Below are 16,358 nucleotides of genomic sequence, written 5' to 3' on the forward strand. Positions count from 1 at the left end.
CTGATTATTATAATACAATATTATTTAGTCAATAATATTATTACTTAGCTGAATATTCAAAATGGCATTTGATTATTTAGCCAATCATTTTAGCCAAATTTGATAAGCATAAGGCAACATACAGTCCCATCAATTCTGCACATATATTGAGAAGAATATTGAGATTGCAACAGAAACTGGTAAGATTCTAAATGAATTTCAGATTTATTCCATGTGAAACAATGCCTTCCTTGTGCCTCTTTTTACTTTTATTGTTGTTGTTCAGCCATTAAGTTGTGTCCGACTCTTTGTGACCGCATGGACTGCAGCATGCCAGGTTCCTCTGTACTCCACCGTCTCCTGTGGTTTGCTCAAATTCATGTCCATCAAGTCAGTAATGCTATCTAACTATCTCATCCTCTGCTGCCCCCTTCTTCTTTTGTCTTCAATCTTTCCCAACATCAGGGTCTTTTCCGATGAGTCAGCTCTTCACATCAGGTAGCCAAAGTATCAGAGCTTCAGCTTCAGCATCAGTCCTTCCAATGAATATTCAGGGTTGATTTCCTTTAGGATTGACTGGTTTGATCTTCTTGCAATCCAAGGGACTCTCAAGAGTCTTCTCCAGCACCACAATTCAAAAGCATTAACTCTTCAGTGCTCAGCCTTCTTTATGGTCCAACTTTCTATTTTACCTCTTAGTGAAATGTATTAAAGAGACCATATTTATCAGTTAAAGGCAATATTCATTTTTAAAAATGACAATAGTTTTTGAACAGTCATATATATGTTTATTATTTGTGCAACATGCTCTCCTTAAACATCATATTGCCTAATTTATTAATGTTTTAAATTTAGGGATTTTATTTTAAATTAGAGAAAGGTGAAGATTTTCTAAGGAGAACCTGAAAGGGTGGCAGCCATATTGCTGGTAGCTGAAATGTCTGCCCTAATTTTATCTTCCTGTTGGACTGCCCAGTTACTTATGTTCTTAAGACTGTGGCAGAATCCTAGCCAAGTGGTTTCAAAGTAACCAAGATCTTCAAATAAATGATTTTGTTTTGTTTTAAAAAGAATCCCAGATTCATAAGGATTAATACAAAAATAAAATTTAAAGCAAATAATCAAAAGTTACCTGCAGAAAACCTTTAGAACAAAAGGGATAGGGGAAATTCAGACAATTCGTACCTTAAATTAAAAAGAAAAAAAAAAAAAAACACTTTTGAATATTCTAACTTGTCAGTGCTAAGTTCCAAAAGTTTGCAGAAACCTCTGAAACATAACCTATTTGCTATCACTTGCACCTCTGTTCCCAATAAAAAATCTTACGGCATTTTTTACTGGGTAGAGATTATCAAAGTTCACTGTAATCTTAAGGTTACAAGAACAAATATTCAGAATATTCTGTCATTCTCTCACTTTTTAAAACAGGAGAAATCTCCACAATTTTTGCTTCTCAAAGAGGTAGGTATGTATCTTTTATAGAAATAGGCTCCCTTGTGGGCTCCTCAGAGATTACTTTTGAAAATCATTTTTGTCATGTTTCATTTCATTAAGTATGCTGCTGCTGCTGCTAAGTCACTTCACTGGTGTCCGACTCTGTGCAACCCCACAGACGGCAGCCCACCAGGCTCCCCCGTCCCTGAGATTCTCCAGGCAGGAACACTGGAGTGGGTTGCCATTTCCTTCTCCAATGCTTGAAAGTGAAAAGTGAGAGTGAAGTCGCTCAGTCGTGTCCAACTCTTGGTGACCCCATGGACTGCAGCCCACCAGGCTCCCCCGTCCCTGAGATTCTCCAGGCAGGAACACTGGAGTGGGTTGCCATTTCCTTCTCCAATGCTTGAAAGTGAAAAGTGAGAGTGAAGTCGCTCAGTCGTGTCCAACTCTTGGTGACCCCATGGACTGCAGCCCACCAGGCTCCTCTGTCCATGGGATTTTCCAGGCAAGAGTACTGGAGTGGGTGCCATTGCCTTCTCCATCATTCAGTATGAATTTATACTAAATCTTAATTAACTAAACACTTCAGTAAGCTAGAAGCCCTATTCCCTTTGACATTTGAGTGGTGGTGCTATATATGATTCTCTTCAAACTTCCTTTCTTTCAATAATGCTATATTTGGGCAATGGCTCGATACCACAGTTTCTAAAAAAGACCTGAGGATAGCTTTTTTTTAACAGAAAAGTACCACAGAACATCGTCCTCCTTTTTATTTTCAAAAGAAAAAAAAAAAAAGAAGAAGAAATTAAAGTGGAAATTCCATTAAGAAAGTAAATAAGCTATGTATGTTTATTTACTCTGCCCCTAAGCTGTCATGGGTCATATTCATAGGGAACTATTTCATAGTTTCCTAGAAACTGTTTTACAAAGGTATAATTATCATTTCACCAACAGAAATAGTAACAGGCCATCCTTTCATCAAATACTTATTAGAGTCAAGTACCACACAAAACTCTGAGCATGCAGTATATCTCATTTAAACACATCAGTGAAAATGGAAACAACTATCACCCTCACCTTTTTTGCATAGGAGCTGCTAACACCAGGGATAAAAAAGACTTGTCCAAGATTTCACAGACATTAAGTGGCAAAGTCAAATTAGGAGCCCATGTCTATCTGACTCCAAAGCTCAAATCTTCTCATCTGCACTTGCTATATTGCCTCTGAGTTCTCTGAAATCAAGTGCCTGGTTCTTCCTTAATTGGAAGGCTTCCTGAACTATTAATAAAACAGTATTCCATAGGGGGCTCAAGAAACTATGGTTTATTTATCAGGAGTCATTTGAAAGTATGAATGAAAACACAGTAGATGGGAGCCTACAACTGGCACATAGTTCAGAGATGCCCAGCCTACAACTGGCACATAGCTCAGAGGCACATGGCTAAGAATTCAAATATCCTTCTATAGCCAGGTCACTAATTAGATTTGAGACCCTCTAAACTCATAATAAACAGGGTGTTTGTCAAAGAGGGGCTTCACAGATGGCTGAAGTGGTAAAGAATCCGCCTGCGACTGAGGCTGAACCTGAGATGTGGGTTCAACCCCTGGATCAGTCGGGAAGATCCCCTAGAGAAGGAAATGGCAACCCACTCCAGTATTCTTGCCTGGAGAATTCCATGGACAGAGGAGCCTGGTGGACTATAGTCCATGGGGTCACAAAGAGTCAAACACGACTGAGCATGCTCACATGCACCTTGTCACAGAAACGATAGAAACAGCTCAGAAGAATTCTATCTGCAGAAGAACCTAAGACAGGTAGCCACACTGTGAGGAGCATCAAAAGAACCACAGTTTGGATACAGTGAGAAAGGAAACAAGTTTTGAAAACTGAAAATCATAGTTCCAACCCAGGCCCTTTGACTTTCCCAGCTACAGCTTTATCTCTCTAAATGTCCATTTCATCCATGTAAAATGAGAAAGAAAAAAATGCATATATATATATCCCAGTTACATGGTATGTGTTCAGTGAAAGCCAGCATGATTATTATTACTGTCATTATCAATCTATCAATTAAATAAGATACACATTACAATCATATGCTTGCTTCAATTGTACTTTCAAACTTCAGTGAACGAATGTTTTAGTGCAACTATGGTACAAAAAATATCATACAAGAAGAAACAGATATGTGTCATTCACATTTTGGCTTTTTAAAAACTCTTAAACATGGGTTAAAAAAAAAAAGATTCCCAAGGTTATCTAATCTGCTATGATTTAACATCATTTTGACATTTTTCTAAGGAATGATAGTAAAGTGCTGCATCTCTTCAAACTTGGAATTTACTGCCTAAGTTTCTGCTTATGTCAAATTAAATATACAGTATAATGTCCCTACCAGAAATTACACAGCACTGCTTCTTGCTCTACTCCTTGGTTGAGTGAGCTCATACTGAAGAAAGGGAGACATGATTTTATTTAATTATCTGAATAACTGTTTTCTTCACTCTGATGAATTGGAAGTTTTGGGGGGCTATATTTAAAAGAAATCACTATGTGAATTAACAGGTCATTTAACAGGAAAAATTCTCTTTGAAGGCCCTACATTTGAAACGTTCAGGATAAAGAGTAAGACTCTTCTTATGAATGAACTATCCAGAAAGTCAGCTTCCCCTAGCTAGTCCACAGCACCCAGACTCCTGAGGTTTGAGGGTGCTGTAAGAGCTCTTTACCTGTGAGGCACAAATAGCACTATAGAACACAAGCTGCAGTGCTTCCTTCCAGTGGACACCACCCAACACTGTTGAAGAGCAGTGTGATATAATTGAGAAAGAAGAAATATGGCAGTAAAGGGAGTAAGACATGCCCTGGAGTTCGGGGATTAGGGTTTAGGGGAAGGTGGTGTCCAAGGCCAGGTTTTTTTTTAAGGTAAAGGATGTAATCATATATTTATCTACTGATGGATAACACAGGGAAAGGAAGATTTCAAGTGCACAAGCAATGCCTTTCAGTTCAATTCCGTTCAGTCACTCAGTCATGTCTGACTCTTTGTGACCCATGAATGGCAGCACACCAGGCCTCCCTGTCTATCACCAACTCCCTGAGTTAACTCAAACTCATGTCCGTCGAGTCAGTGATGCCTTCAAGCCGTCTCATCCTCTGTCGTCCGCTTCTCCTCCTGCCCCCAGTCCCTCCCAGCATCAGGGTCTTTTCCAATAAGTCAACTCTCCACCAATAAGGCCACCATGAGGTGGCCAAAGAATTGGAGATTCAGCTTTAGCATCACTCCTTCCAAAGAACACCCAGGACTGATCTCCTTTAGGATGGACTGGTTGGATCCCTTGCAGTCCAAGGGACTCTCAAGAGTCTTCTCCAACACCACAGTTCAAAAGCATCAATTCTTCGGTGCTCAGCTTTCTTCACAGTTCAACTATCACATCCATACATGACCACTGGAAAAACCATAGTCTTGAGTAGACGGACCTTTGTTGGCAAAGTAATGCCTCTGTTTTTTAATATGCTGTCTACACTGATCATAACTTTCCTTCCAAGGAGTAAACATCTTTTAATTTCATGGCTGCAATCATCATCTGCAGTGACTTTGGAGCCCCAAAAAATAAAGTCTGCCACTGTTTCCACTGTTTCCCATCTATTTCCCATGAAGTGATGGGACCAGATGCCATGATCTTCATTTTCTGAATGTTGACCTTTTTCACTCTCCTCTTTCACTTTCATCAAGAGGCTTTTTAGATCCTCTTCACTTTCTGCCATAAGGGTGGTGTCATCTGCATATCTGAGGTTATTGATATTTCTCCCAGTGATCTTAATTCCAGCTTGTGCTTCTTCCAGCCCAGCATTTCTCATGATGTACTCTGCATAGAAGTTAAATAAGTAGGGTGATAATATCCAGCCTTGACGTACTCCTTTTCCTATTTGGAACCAGTCTGTTGTTCCATGTCCAGTTCTAACTGTTGCTTCCTGACCTGCATATAGGTTTCTGAATAGGCCAGTCAGGTGGTCTGATATTCCTATCTCTTTCAGAATTTTCCAGAGTTTATTGTGATCCACACAGTCAAAGGCTTTAGCATAGTCAACAAAGCAGAAATAGATGCTTTTCTGGAACTCTCTTCCTTTTTACATGATCCAGTGGATGTTGGCAATTGGATCTCTGGTTCCTCTGCCTTTTCTAAAACCATCTTGAACATCTGGAAGCTCATGGTTCACATATTGCTGAAGCATGGCTTGGAGAATTTTGAGCATTACTTTACTAGCGTGTGAGATGAGTACAATTGTGAGGTGGTTTGAGCATTCTTTGCATTGCCTTTCTTTGGGATTGGAATGAAAACTGACATTTTCCAGTCCTGTGGCCACTGCTGAGTTTTCCAAATTTGCTGACTTATTGAGTGCAGCACTTTCACAGCATCATCTTTCAGGATTTGAAATAGCTCCACTGGAATTCCATCACCTCCACCAGCTTTGTTCATAGTGAGGCTTTCTAAGGCCCACTTGACTTCACATTCCAGGATGTCTGGCTCTAGGTCAGTGATCACACCATCGTGATTATCTTTGTCATGAAGATATTTTTTGTACAGTTTTTCTGTGTATTCTTGCCACCTCTTCTTAATATCTTCTGCTTCTCTTAGGTCCATACCATTTCTGTCCTTTATCGAGCCCATCTTTGCATGAAATGTTCCCTTGGTATCTCTAATTTTCTCAAAGAGATCTCTAGTCTTTCCCATTCTGTTGTTTTCCTCTCTTTCTTTGCATTGATCACTGAGGAAGGTTTTCTTATCTCTCCTTGCTATTCTTTGGAACTCTGCATTCAGATGTTTATATCTTTCCTTTTCTCCTTTGCTTTTCACTTCTCTTCTTTTCACAATTTGTGAGGCCTCCTCAGACAGCCATTTTGCTTTTTTGCATTTCTTTTCCATGGGGATGGTCTTGATCCCTACCTGCTGTACAATGTCACAAACCTCCGTCCATATTTCATCAGGCACTCTGTCTATCAGATCTAGTCCCTTAAATCTATTTCTCACTCCCACTGTATAATCATAAGGGATTTGGTTTAGGTCATACCTGAATGGTCTACTGGTTTTCCCTACTTTCTTCAAGGTAAGTGTGAATTTGGCAATAGGGAGTTCATGATCTGAGCCACAGTCAGCTCCCGGTCTTGTTTTTGCTGACTGTTTAGAGCTTCTCCATCTTTGGCTACAAAGAATATAATCAATCTGATTTCGGTGTTGACCACCTGGGGATGTCCATGTGTAGAGTCTTTCTTGTGTTGTCAGAAGAGGGTGTTTTCTATGACCAGTGAGTTCTCTTGGCAAAACTCTATTAGCCTTTGCTATGCTTCATTCTGTACTCCAAGGCCAAATTTGCCTGTTACTCCAGGTGTTTCTTGACTTCCTACTTTTGCATTCCAGTCCCCTATAATGAAAAGGACATCTTTTTTGGGAGATGCCTCCCAATGCCTTTAGGGAGCTAAAACATGAAAAGGGGGTTCATCCACTGTGATAGGAGGCAATGATGTCTTGAGAACAAAAAGGAAGCAGTTCTCTTCTGGTCGCATCAATTTTTAGTGTCATATGAGACAAAGTCTTTGGCTAAGCTTGAGGAGAGAAGAGGAAAATGTCAAGAGAGAGGTGTGAAATAGTCACCTCCGAGAGAGACGATAAATATGTAGGTGAATATAGCTAGATTGCTAAGTAAGACAGAGAGATAGCCATGAATTAAGAGTGAGAACATAACATGGTAGTTATGTTTTTTCCAGCCATATTCACCACTTCAGCACAGGCACAGAATAGATGGACTATTACATCCAATTAGCATTGGGATTTGCCAGCAGAATATAAATGAGATGGTGTAGTCATCAATAATAGCCAAGTCTAGATCTACAGTCTTATCATTGTGATAGGCAACATCAACATTGCTTGGATACAGAATCACCATCTTAACAGGACTTCCAAATGATTCGTGTTCACCTTTAAGAGAAATAAGTGGCTGGGATCCACGCGAATCAACAGGTAAAGATCATTATGAGCAACAGGAGGCTATGAGAAGCCAGGCTGTTGCTTTGGTTTGCTACATGGATCCTAGACCACCAAGACCGATGACAGAAGAAATGACTGGGTCAAAGGTGAACAGAGCCATTTGAGAGTCATTGTCCAGGTGATAACAGATGGCCTGGAAGGCTCAGAGTCCTGGTAATGACGGAGGCAAATGTGTAAGGAACAACAGAATCATTCTGGCAGTCTTGTAAGAGAAGGATCTTGTGGCTGTGGTCTCATTCTCCAGGTTGGTTTCTTGGGCAGTTTATACTGATTGTGGAGGCAACAGTGTAGCTGAAAGAACACATGTAATTCGGTGAGCTCCCTCAAGTCCTGCAGCAGGTAATATGGACTGGGGGAGAGGGAGTCTTCTCGGGAATACAAAGATGGCTCAGTATACTTCTATTAGAGGTGAGAGTCCTAATGGAGATTGTATAACTTTCATCCATAAAAGAACTCCATTTTTTTTCAAAATATTCAGTATAATCTCCTAGGCTTTTAGTGTACTTGTGAGTGGATCTTCTATAATACTGGAGAGGATAATTATAGTTAGTGGAGATCAGTATGGATCACGAGCCCGGAAAATAGAGGAGAACATGCAAACAGAGGCTCCCAGGATATTGAAGAGCTCTGGGAGACAGTTTGGGATATATATGTGTTATTAAATTAAGGGATTATCATGGTAGTCCCTTGGACTGAAAGCAGATAAAACCAGTCAGTCCTAAAGGAAATCGGTCCTGAATGTTCATTGGAAGGACTGATGCTGAAGCTGAGGCTCCAAAACTTTAGCCACCTGACATGTAGAGCCGATTCTTTGGAAAAGACCCTGATGTTGGGAAAGACTGAAGGCAGGAGACGAAGGGAACGAGAGAGGATAAGATGGTTGGATGGCATAGTGATTCAACGGACATGAGTCTGAGCAAGCTCTGGGAGACGGTGAAGGACAAGGAAGTCTGGCGTGCTGCAGTCCATCAGGTCACAAAGAGTCCTACACAACTTAGTGAACAACAACAACAATCATGGTAGTCATATATCAAAAGAGGAGTGGACCCAATAACTGTGTTATTGTTTAGTCACTGAGTTGTGTGACTCTTTGTGACCGCATGGACTGTAGCCCGCCAGGCTCTGTCCATGGAATTTCCACGTAACAATATTAGAGAAGGTTGCCATCTCCTTCTCCAGAGGATCTTCCCCACCCAGGGACTGAACCTGTGTCTCCTGCATTGGCAGGTGGATTCTTTACCACTGAGCCACCTGGGAAACTTTGTTTAATCTACTCATAGTCAACAAAAAGTGAAAGTCGCTCAGTTGTGTCCTACTCTTCATGACCCCATGGACTATCCAGTCCATGGAATTCTCCAGGCCAGAATACTAGAGTGGGAGGCCTTTGCCTTCTCCAGGGCATCTTCCCAACCCAGGGACCAAACCCAGGTCTCCCACATTGCAGGCAGATTCTTTACCAAGTGAGCTACCAAGGAAGCCCCATTTTCTACAAGGTGGCAGACAAAAAACAGGGAGGAAAGAGCTCAAGTGGATGATCAATCTAAGGCATCAAGAACTACGTGTATACAAAATAATACACAAATCAAAGAGCATTACTTCTCAAAAATTTCTATTTCACTCATTTGAGGTCCCTGATGCCACAGATGGGGTTCAATCAAAAGTGAGGGGAATGAAGTGGATGCATAAACTATTCCTGAGACCATCAGAATCTTCCATTATAGACTTCCAGCTCAAAACTCAGACAACACAAATGAGATACAAAGCTGCAATTATTATAGAAAACTGAATCATAATTACCCTGTAATTCACCCATAAAAATGTTTCCCAAATCTATTTTAAAAATTGAAAACAGACCAGTTTCTACAAGCATATCAAGGATCCATCTTGGTAGGCTAGTTTCATTCAAGCTAAATTTGCATTTATTCCTTAATCACAGTGTTGAACTCATTCTCCACCAAGAGGAAACAAATTAATTCTGGGCTTCTGAGGAAAGACTAGTCAATCTTCTCTTATTTCTTATAGATTATAAAGCTGCAATCAACTGATCAAATAAGCACAGTATCCCATTTTATGTGACTGGGACAATTCAAGAAGGAAAAGTACATGTTCTGTCTTCCAAGAATAGAAATACACACACACACACACACACACACACACACACACACACACACACACAGTCTCCCATATCTCTTACCTATAATAATAAAAGCCAAGAATTTAAAATTTTTTTTTCACCTCAAAGTGAAATAATTGAGAAGCACACCAAAGAACCAGAGCTCTGAATATAAACAGCCAGGAGGGATACTGAGGTGTACATTAAGCATTTGTTAAAGACATTCTAACTTTTAAAATAAGCAAAAAATAGACTATATGCCTTAAACTTGAATATGGTGAACACCTCCTTATATCCTCTGATACGAAATTTTACTGGAAAACCTTGCAACTCAAAGATACTTTTTCCATATGTATCAAAAACTGCAGCCTGAATGCCCATCATTTGAAATGAATTACCCTGGTTTCCAACACTGTCCTCTGTTAAGAGGCTGAAGACGAGTTTTTGTTTTTAGTTTTGAAAGATCATGGTTTCTTCACATATTCATTCACACTAGCCAAAGTCAAGAATTTCTGAGGACAAGTTTAGACACTTAATAAAGAACAGCAGTTCCTGAACCATCTGCTTTGCTCAAAAACTGAAGATCTGTCACCAGCAAATATTCGTCTTTCTCCATGCCTGTGAGAATATTACTGTCAGCTGGGGTAGGTAACATTTGGTTTTTAATTGACATGACAAACAGACCAGGCTTTATAAAATGGCTATAATCAGTGCCTCTTTTTGGTGAAAAACAAAAGCAAACCATCATATGAATCCAAAAGTCAGTCACTTTCAGCAAGTTCTTTTGATCCATTTAAGTGTCCTGTTACTAATCTGCTGATGAAGAAATGTGCAAAACACAGAATTTGAAGTGAACAACAGAACCTTATTAGAGTCAAAGATATATGACAGAATACACTGGAAGTTTTTTTTTTTTTTTTTTAAGAGGGAATCATTTCTCAAACTCATGTCATACAAAACTGCAGATTCCAGTAGCCTGATCCTATATTGTTGTCTTCTTACCTGGTAAGGAACAATACTGCCATGAGCTGTGCCCCACCTTTGTGCTTCCTTTTGGCCAATAAGATAATTAGCAGCTACCTGGGTCAAACACGCCACCTACCAGAAAGAAAAAAAAAAGAAGACGACACTTGTTTATTTCCACTCATAAATAAAAGGTCATAATAGGAAGATTCTCATTTGATTTCACTTCATGTCATTGTAAAAGGAAAAAAAGAGAAAGAGAAAACTGTTCTGCTTGGTTAGAAAATATGCAGGCAACCACACTTTCATCACACAAAGAAAAACAGAGCAGTATTACATTACTGCGTGAGACTAAGTCCTGAGTAACGGTCAATTGAGAAATATAAATACAGAAACACCCGCTCCTGAAAAGATCATCTGAAGGCAGAAGTTGACCCAGTGGATGGAACCCTGGTCCAGCCTTTAGCATCAAAGTCATTGCAAAATACATCAGCAACTAGTATATTACTTTACCCTTTTTCTTTCCGTCAAGATGACACACAAAGAGCCTATATCGTCATTGAGCAAATGAACTGATCAGGTGCCACATTCCTCTAAACTTCTTATAACATGAAAAAATAATAAACAACCTCTACTTTGTTAAGTCAGTTCAGTCAAGCTTTCTGTTCCTTTTGCCCAAAGCATTGTTCCTGGCACAGAGGATCAAGATTATTTAACTTTTTAAATTAATTAACTAATCGTTCTCAAATAAAAATTACTAGACTTCTTTCAACATGGCCCTAAGCCCATATCCTCATTATAATACTTGTTTCAGCTTTCAAGAACTACAGATCTATTAAAGGGTCATCAAAAACTGTAGGGTCAACCTCTGACTCTTGCAGTATTTCATATACAGAAAATGAAAACCTGTAATTATTGAAGACCAGGAGCTGACTGTGGCTCAGATCATGAACTCCTTATTGCCAGATTCAGACTTAAATTGAAGAAAGTAGGGAAAACCATTAGACCATTCAGGTATGACCTAAATCAAATCCCTTATGATTATACAGTGGAAGTGAGAAATAGATTTAAGGGCCTAGATAGCAGTGGCACCCCACTCCAGTACTCTTGCCTGGAAAATCCCATGGGCGGAGGAGCCTGGTAGGCTGCAGTCCATGGGATCGTGAATAGTCGGACATGACTGAGAGACTTCACTTTCACTTTTCACTTTCATGCATTGGAGAGGGAAATGGCCACCCACTCCATGTTCTTGCCTGGAGAATCCCAGGGATGGCAGAGCCTGGTGGGCTGCCGTCTATGGGGTCGCAGAGTCAGACACGACTGAAGCGACTTAGCAGCAGCAACAGCAGATCTGATAGATAGAGTGCCTGATGAACTATGGATGGAGGTTCATGACATTGTACAGGAGACAGGGATCAAAACCATCCCCATGGGAAAAAAAATGCAAAAAAGCAAAATGGTTGTCTGGGGAGGCCTTACAAATAGCTGAGAAAAGAAGAGAAGCAAAAAGCAAAGGAGAAAAGGAAAGATATAAACATCTGAATGCAGAGTTCCAAAGAATAGCAAGAAGAGATAAGAAAGCCTTCCTCAGCGATCAATGCAAAGAAATAGAGGAAAACAACAGAATGGAAAAGACTAGAGATCTCTTCAAGAAAATTAGAGATACCAAGGGAACATTTCATGCAAAGATGGGCTCGATAAAGGACAGAAATGGTATAGACCTAACAGAAGCAGAAGATACTAAGAAGACGTGACAAGAATACACAGAAGAACTGTACAAAAAATATCTTCATGACAAAGATAATCACCATGGTGTGATCACTGACCTAGAGCCAGACATCCTGGAATGTGAAGTTAAGTGGGCCTTAGAGAGCATCACTACGAACAAAGCTGGTGGAGGTGATGGAATTCCAGTGGAGCTATTTCAAATCCTGAAAGATGATGCTGTGAAAGTGCTGCACTCAATAAGTCAACAAATTTGGAAAACTCAGCAGTGGCCACAGGACTGGGAAAGGTCAGTTTTCATTCCAATCCCAAAGAACAGCAATGCAAAGAATGTTCAAACTACCACACAATTGCATTCATCTCACACGCTAGTAAAGTAATGCTCAAAATTCTCCAAGCCAGGCTTCAGCAATACGTGAACCATGAACTTCCTGATGGTCAAGCTGGTTTTAGAAAAGGCAGAGGAACCTGAGATCAAATTGCCAACATTCGCTGGGTCATCGAAAAAGCAAGAGAGTTCCAGAAAAACATCTATTTCTGCTTTGTTGACTATGCCAAAGCCTTTGACTGTGTGGATCACAATAAACTGTGGAAAATTCTGAAAGAGATGGGAATACCATACCACCTGACCGGCCTCTTGAGAAACCTATATGCAGGTCAGGAAGCAACAGTTAGCACTGGACGTGGAACAACAAACTGGTTCCAAATAGGAAAAGGAGTACGTCAAGGCTGAATATTGTCACCTCGCTTATTTAACTTCTATGCAGAGTACATCATGAGAAATGCTGGGCTGGAAGAAGCACAAGCTGGAATCAAGATCACTGAGAGAAATACCAATAACTTCAGATATGCAGATGACACCATCCTTATGACAAAAAGTGAAGAGGAACTAAAAAGCCTCTTGATGAAAGTTAAAGAGGATGGTGAAAAAGTTGACTTAAAGCTCAACATTCAGAAAACGAAGATCATGGCATCTGGTCCCATCACTCCATGGGAAATAGATGGGGAAACAGTGGAAACAGTGTCAGACTTTATTTTTTTGGGCTCCAAAATCACTGCAGATGGTGACTGAAGCCATGAAATTAAAAGACGCTTACTCCTTGGAAGGAAAGTTATGACCAACCTAGATAGCATATTAAAAAACAGAGGCATTACTTTGCCAACAAAGGTCCATCTAGTCAAGGCTATGGTTTTTCCTGTGGTCATGTATGGATGTGAGAGTTGGACTGTGAAGAAAGCTGAGTGCCAAAGAATTTATGCTTTTGAACTGTGGTGTTGGAGAAGACTCCTGAGAGTCCCTTGGACTGCAAGGACATCCAACCCGTCCATTCTGAAGGAGATCAGTCCTGGGTGTTCTTTGGAAGGAATGATGCTAAAGCTGAAACTCCAGTACTTTGGCCACCTCATGCGAAGAGTTGACTCATTGGAAAAGACTCTGATGCTGGGAGGGATTGGGGGCGGGAGGAGAAGGGGACAACAGAGGATGAGATGGCTGGATGGCATCACTGACTCGATGGACGTGAGTCTGTCTGGGTGAACTCCGGGAGTTGGTGATGGACAGGGAGGCCTGGTGTGCTGCAATTCATGGGGTTGCAAAGAGTCGCACATGACTGAGCAACTGAACTGAACTGAACTGAATTATTGAATTCCATATGAGGATAATGACTTGATTCGGTGATTTGCCACAAAGGGCTTATGTTCCAATGATTATCCATGGCTTCAAGGGCCCAGAACTATGGAAAGGAGGTGACCAAATAACAACTTTCCATAGTTTGCAGGACAAAAAGCTTCTGGCCTAATAGCACCATCATGATATTGCATAGGCTGGCTTTTCTTATTCTATTATCATCAGATGTGATAAGGAATCTACCAAGCCAACAAAAGAGACAACCTAAATTGAGACTGGCTTGTGGAGCAACTCAAGGGGTGGTTTTTTTCAGGGCTTGGTTCTACAACCTGTCCTTGCCCTCTACCTGGCTTGGGAGCTGTGTCTCCTACAAGAGTTATAAATGGAGCTCAGCCTGGATGAATCTCCTTGCAACAGCAGCAGTCATTCTCCTTTACTTTACTTTTTTCTTGGGATTTACACTCACTTTTATGTTCATTTACTGCTCTGCTGAAATTGGAACTGCCTTGTGGCAGCTGGTTTGGCTGTACTGCCCAGGTGGCAAAACTAATAAACTTTGAGTCATCCACTTCTGGACCTCCATCTGGTCTTGGGCATTTGAACCATGGAGCATTCCAGGGCTGCCTGGGGCTGCCTGGTGCTAATCACCATTTCACAGATCACTTCTGTGTCTTTCAAAATGGAAAATCAAATCAACATTTTGTAGTAAAAAATGTACTGGATGGGAAGTCCAGATTCATGGTTCCTAATTTCTGTCAACTGTAGGTATATAATTTAACCTCATTGACCTTTAGACACTTTCTCTATAAAATATTGGGCATTTGACCTAAACTAATTAGTTTCAAAACTTTTTTTATTTAAAAAAAGGGTATAATTCCTGTATCAAACTAAATAATGTATAAATAATACATAAGCAGCTAATACCCTGCCATGGACTGGCTGTAATACAGGCGACCTTACAATGCCACCCTAGGAAATGTGAACATAGAACACAATTTGCAAATTAGTAAATGGTCTAAATTTGTTCTCAAGGTCTATACCTCTGACTATATTATATTTCTTAACAATGTAGCAGAAGAAAAGATAGCAGGGATGCAACAGAAGTCATTTTCCCATGAAGGCTCTTCCTGAAACTGGGGACAGTTTCTCAAGTTTGAAGTTTTACCGTAAGAAAGGTGCCTCTTTGATAATAGCTATGTTGGGGAGTGGAGGTGCTGTTCCTTTCAAAACGTCTAGTGAAAGTCACTCTCTAAGGAGCTCAGGTGCTACTGAAGGTCAAGAATGCACATTAATAAAGGTGATGCCCTGCAAGCAAAAAGTCCCATGGGGCTTGCTAGTTTCACTTTTCTAATTCAAAGTCAAGTGATAATCAATAGACCAACAACAGAGAGGACTGCATCAACTTGTGGGCTTACTGGATGGTCACAGGTTTTTGTTTGTTATTGCTGTTGTTGTTATTTTTAATTGGAGGATAATTGCTTTACAATGTTGTGTTAGGTTCTGCTATTCAACCACGCGAATCAGCTGTAAGTATACGCATATCCCCTTCCTCTTGAGCCTCCCTCCCATCCACCCCCATCCCACTCATTTAGGTCATCACAGAGCACCCAGCTGAGCTCCCCGTGCTACACAGCGTCTCCCATTTGTACATGACAGTGTACAAATGTTAGTGCTACTTTCCCAATTCATCCCACCCTCTCCTTCCCCTGCTGTGTGCACAAGTCCATTCTCTACGTCTGCCTCTCTATTCCTGATCAGAAAATAGGTTCATCAGTACCGTTGGTCACAGGTTAATGTGAAGCTCTTAGATTGTTCTGAGACAGTTGCCAGGGATAACCATGGGCTGGATGCCAGGCTATAGGTCAGCCTAGCTTCCTCATTTCTTGCCTTACTACCTCATTCTTTCCTCTCAATTTTGACTTCTGTGTTTGTTTTTGACAACTGTAGAGTGAGCTTGAATGAAGGGTCAGACTTCATCTCACAGACTGTTTCCAAGTGGAAGATCATATCCATTTTCTCCACACAACGATAGCTCATAAAAACAAGAAGCAATTTCAAAACTAGCAGGTTCCCACCAGGGAGGAAGGTTAAATAAGATTTTACACAAGCTGCCATCAAAAAACAAAGTATGATTTGTCAGTGACAACTCAGAGGTGAAGTCTGGGTGGGGGGGTGGAATTCTATTTTAAAAAGAGAGCAACAGGGCTAAACTTAGCAACCCAATGTTTAAAAGGGGCATTCCAGATCTGAAAGTAATCTACTATTTACAAAGACATATTTTAAAGCAGGAGAAAGGGGAGAGAGTCAACAGCTATGACGTGATTATGTATGAAAAAATCAGAGGCTTCCTGGCAATTAATGACAAATTTTCCACAGATCAAAAGAATACAGGATGTGACTTTTAGGTTAATAACTACATACTGTATACCCATTCTAAATATTGCATTAGATCATTATTTTCATCCCCTA

At 40.5% G+C, this 16,358-nt stretch overlaps 1 protein-coding gene across 13 annotated transcripts in view; it reads right to left on the reverse strand.

The window, feature by feature from the left end:
- SUGCT (succinyl-CoA:glutarate-CoA transferase) overlaps positions 1–16,358 on the reverse strand; it is an 861,197-nt gene that overhangs the window by 693,410 nt on the left and 151,429 nt on the right. For 12 of the 13 annotated variants that reach the window (XR_011566121.1, XR_011566122.1, XM_070787292.1 and 9 more), the window contains one exon: positions 10,577–10,672. The exons of the other annotated variant lie outside the window; for it this stretch is intronic. Coding sequence is in view for 10 of the 12 variants with exons in the window: in XM_070787292.1 (XP_070643393.1) it covers positions 10,577–10,672 (96 nt within the window). In the remaining 2 variants the exon portion in view is untranslated. The remainder of the gene's footprint in view (positions 1–10,576; positions 10,673–16,358) is intronic. 13 annotated transcript variants of the gene reach the window in all.

This window comes from Bos indicus, chromosome 4 (assembly GCF_029378745.1).
Source record: "Bos indicus isolate NIAB-ARS_2022 breed Sahiwal x Tharparkar chromosome 4, NIAB-ARS_B.indTharparkar_mat_pri_1.0, whole genome shotgun sequence".
Lineage (NCBI taxonomy): Eukaryota > Metazoa > Chordata > Mammalia > Artiodactyla > Bovidae > Bos > Bos indicus.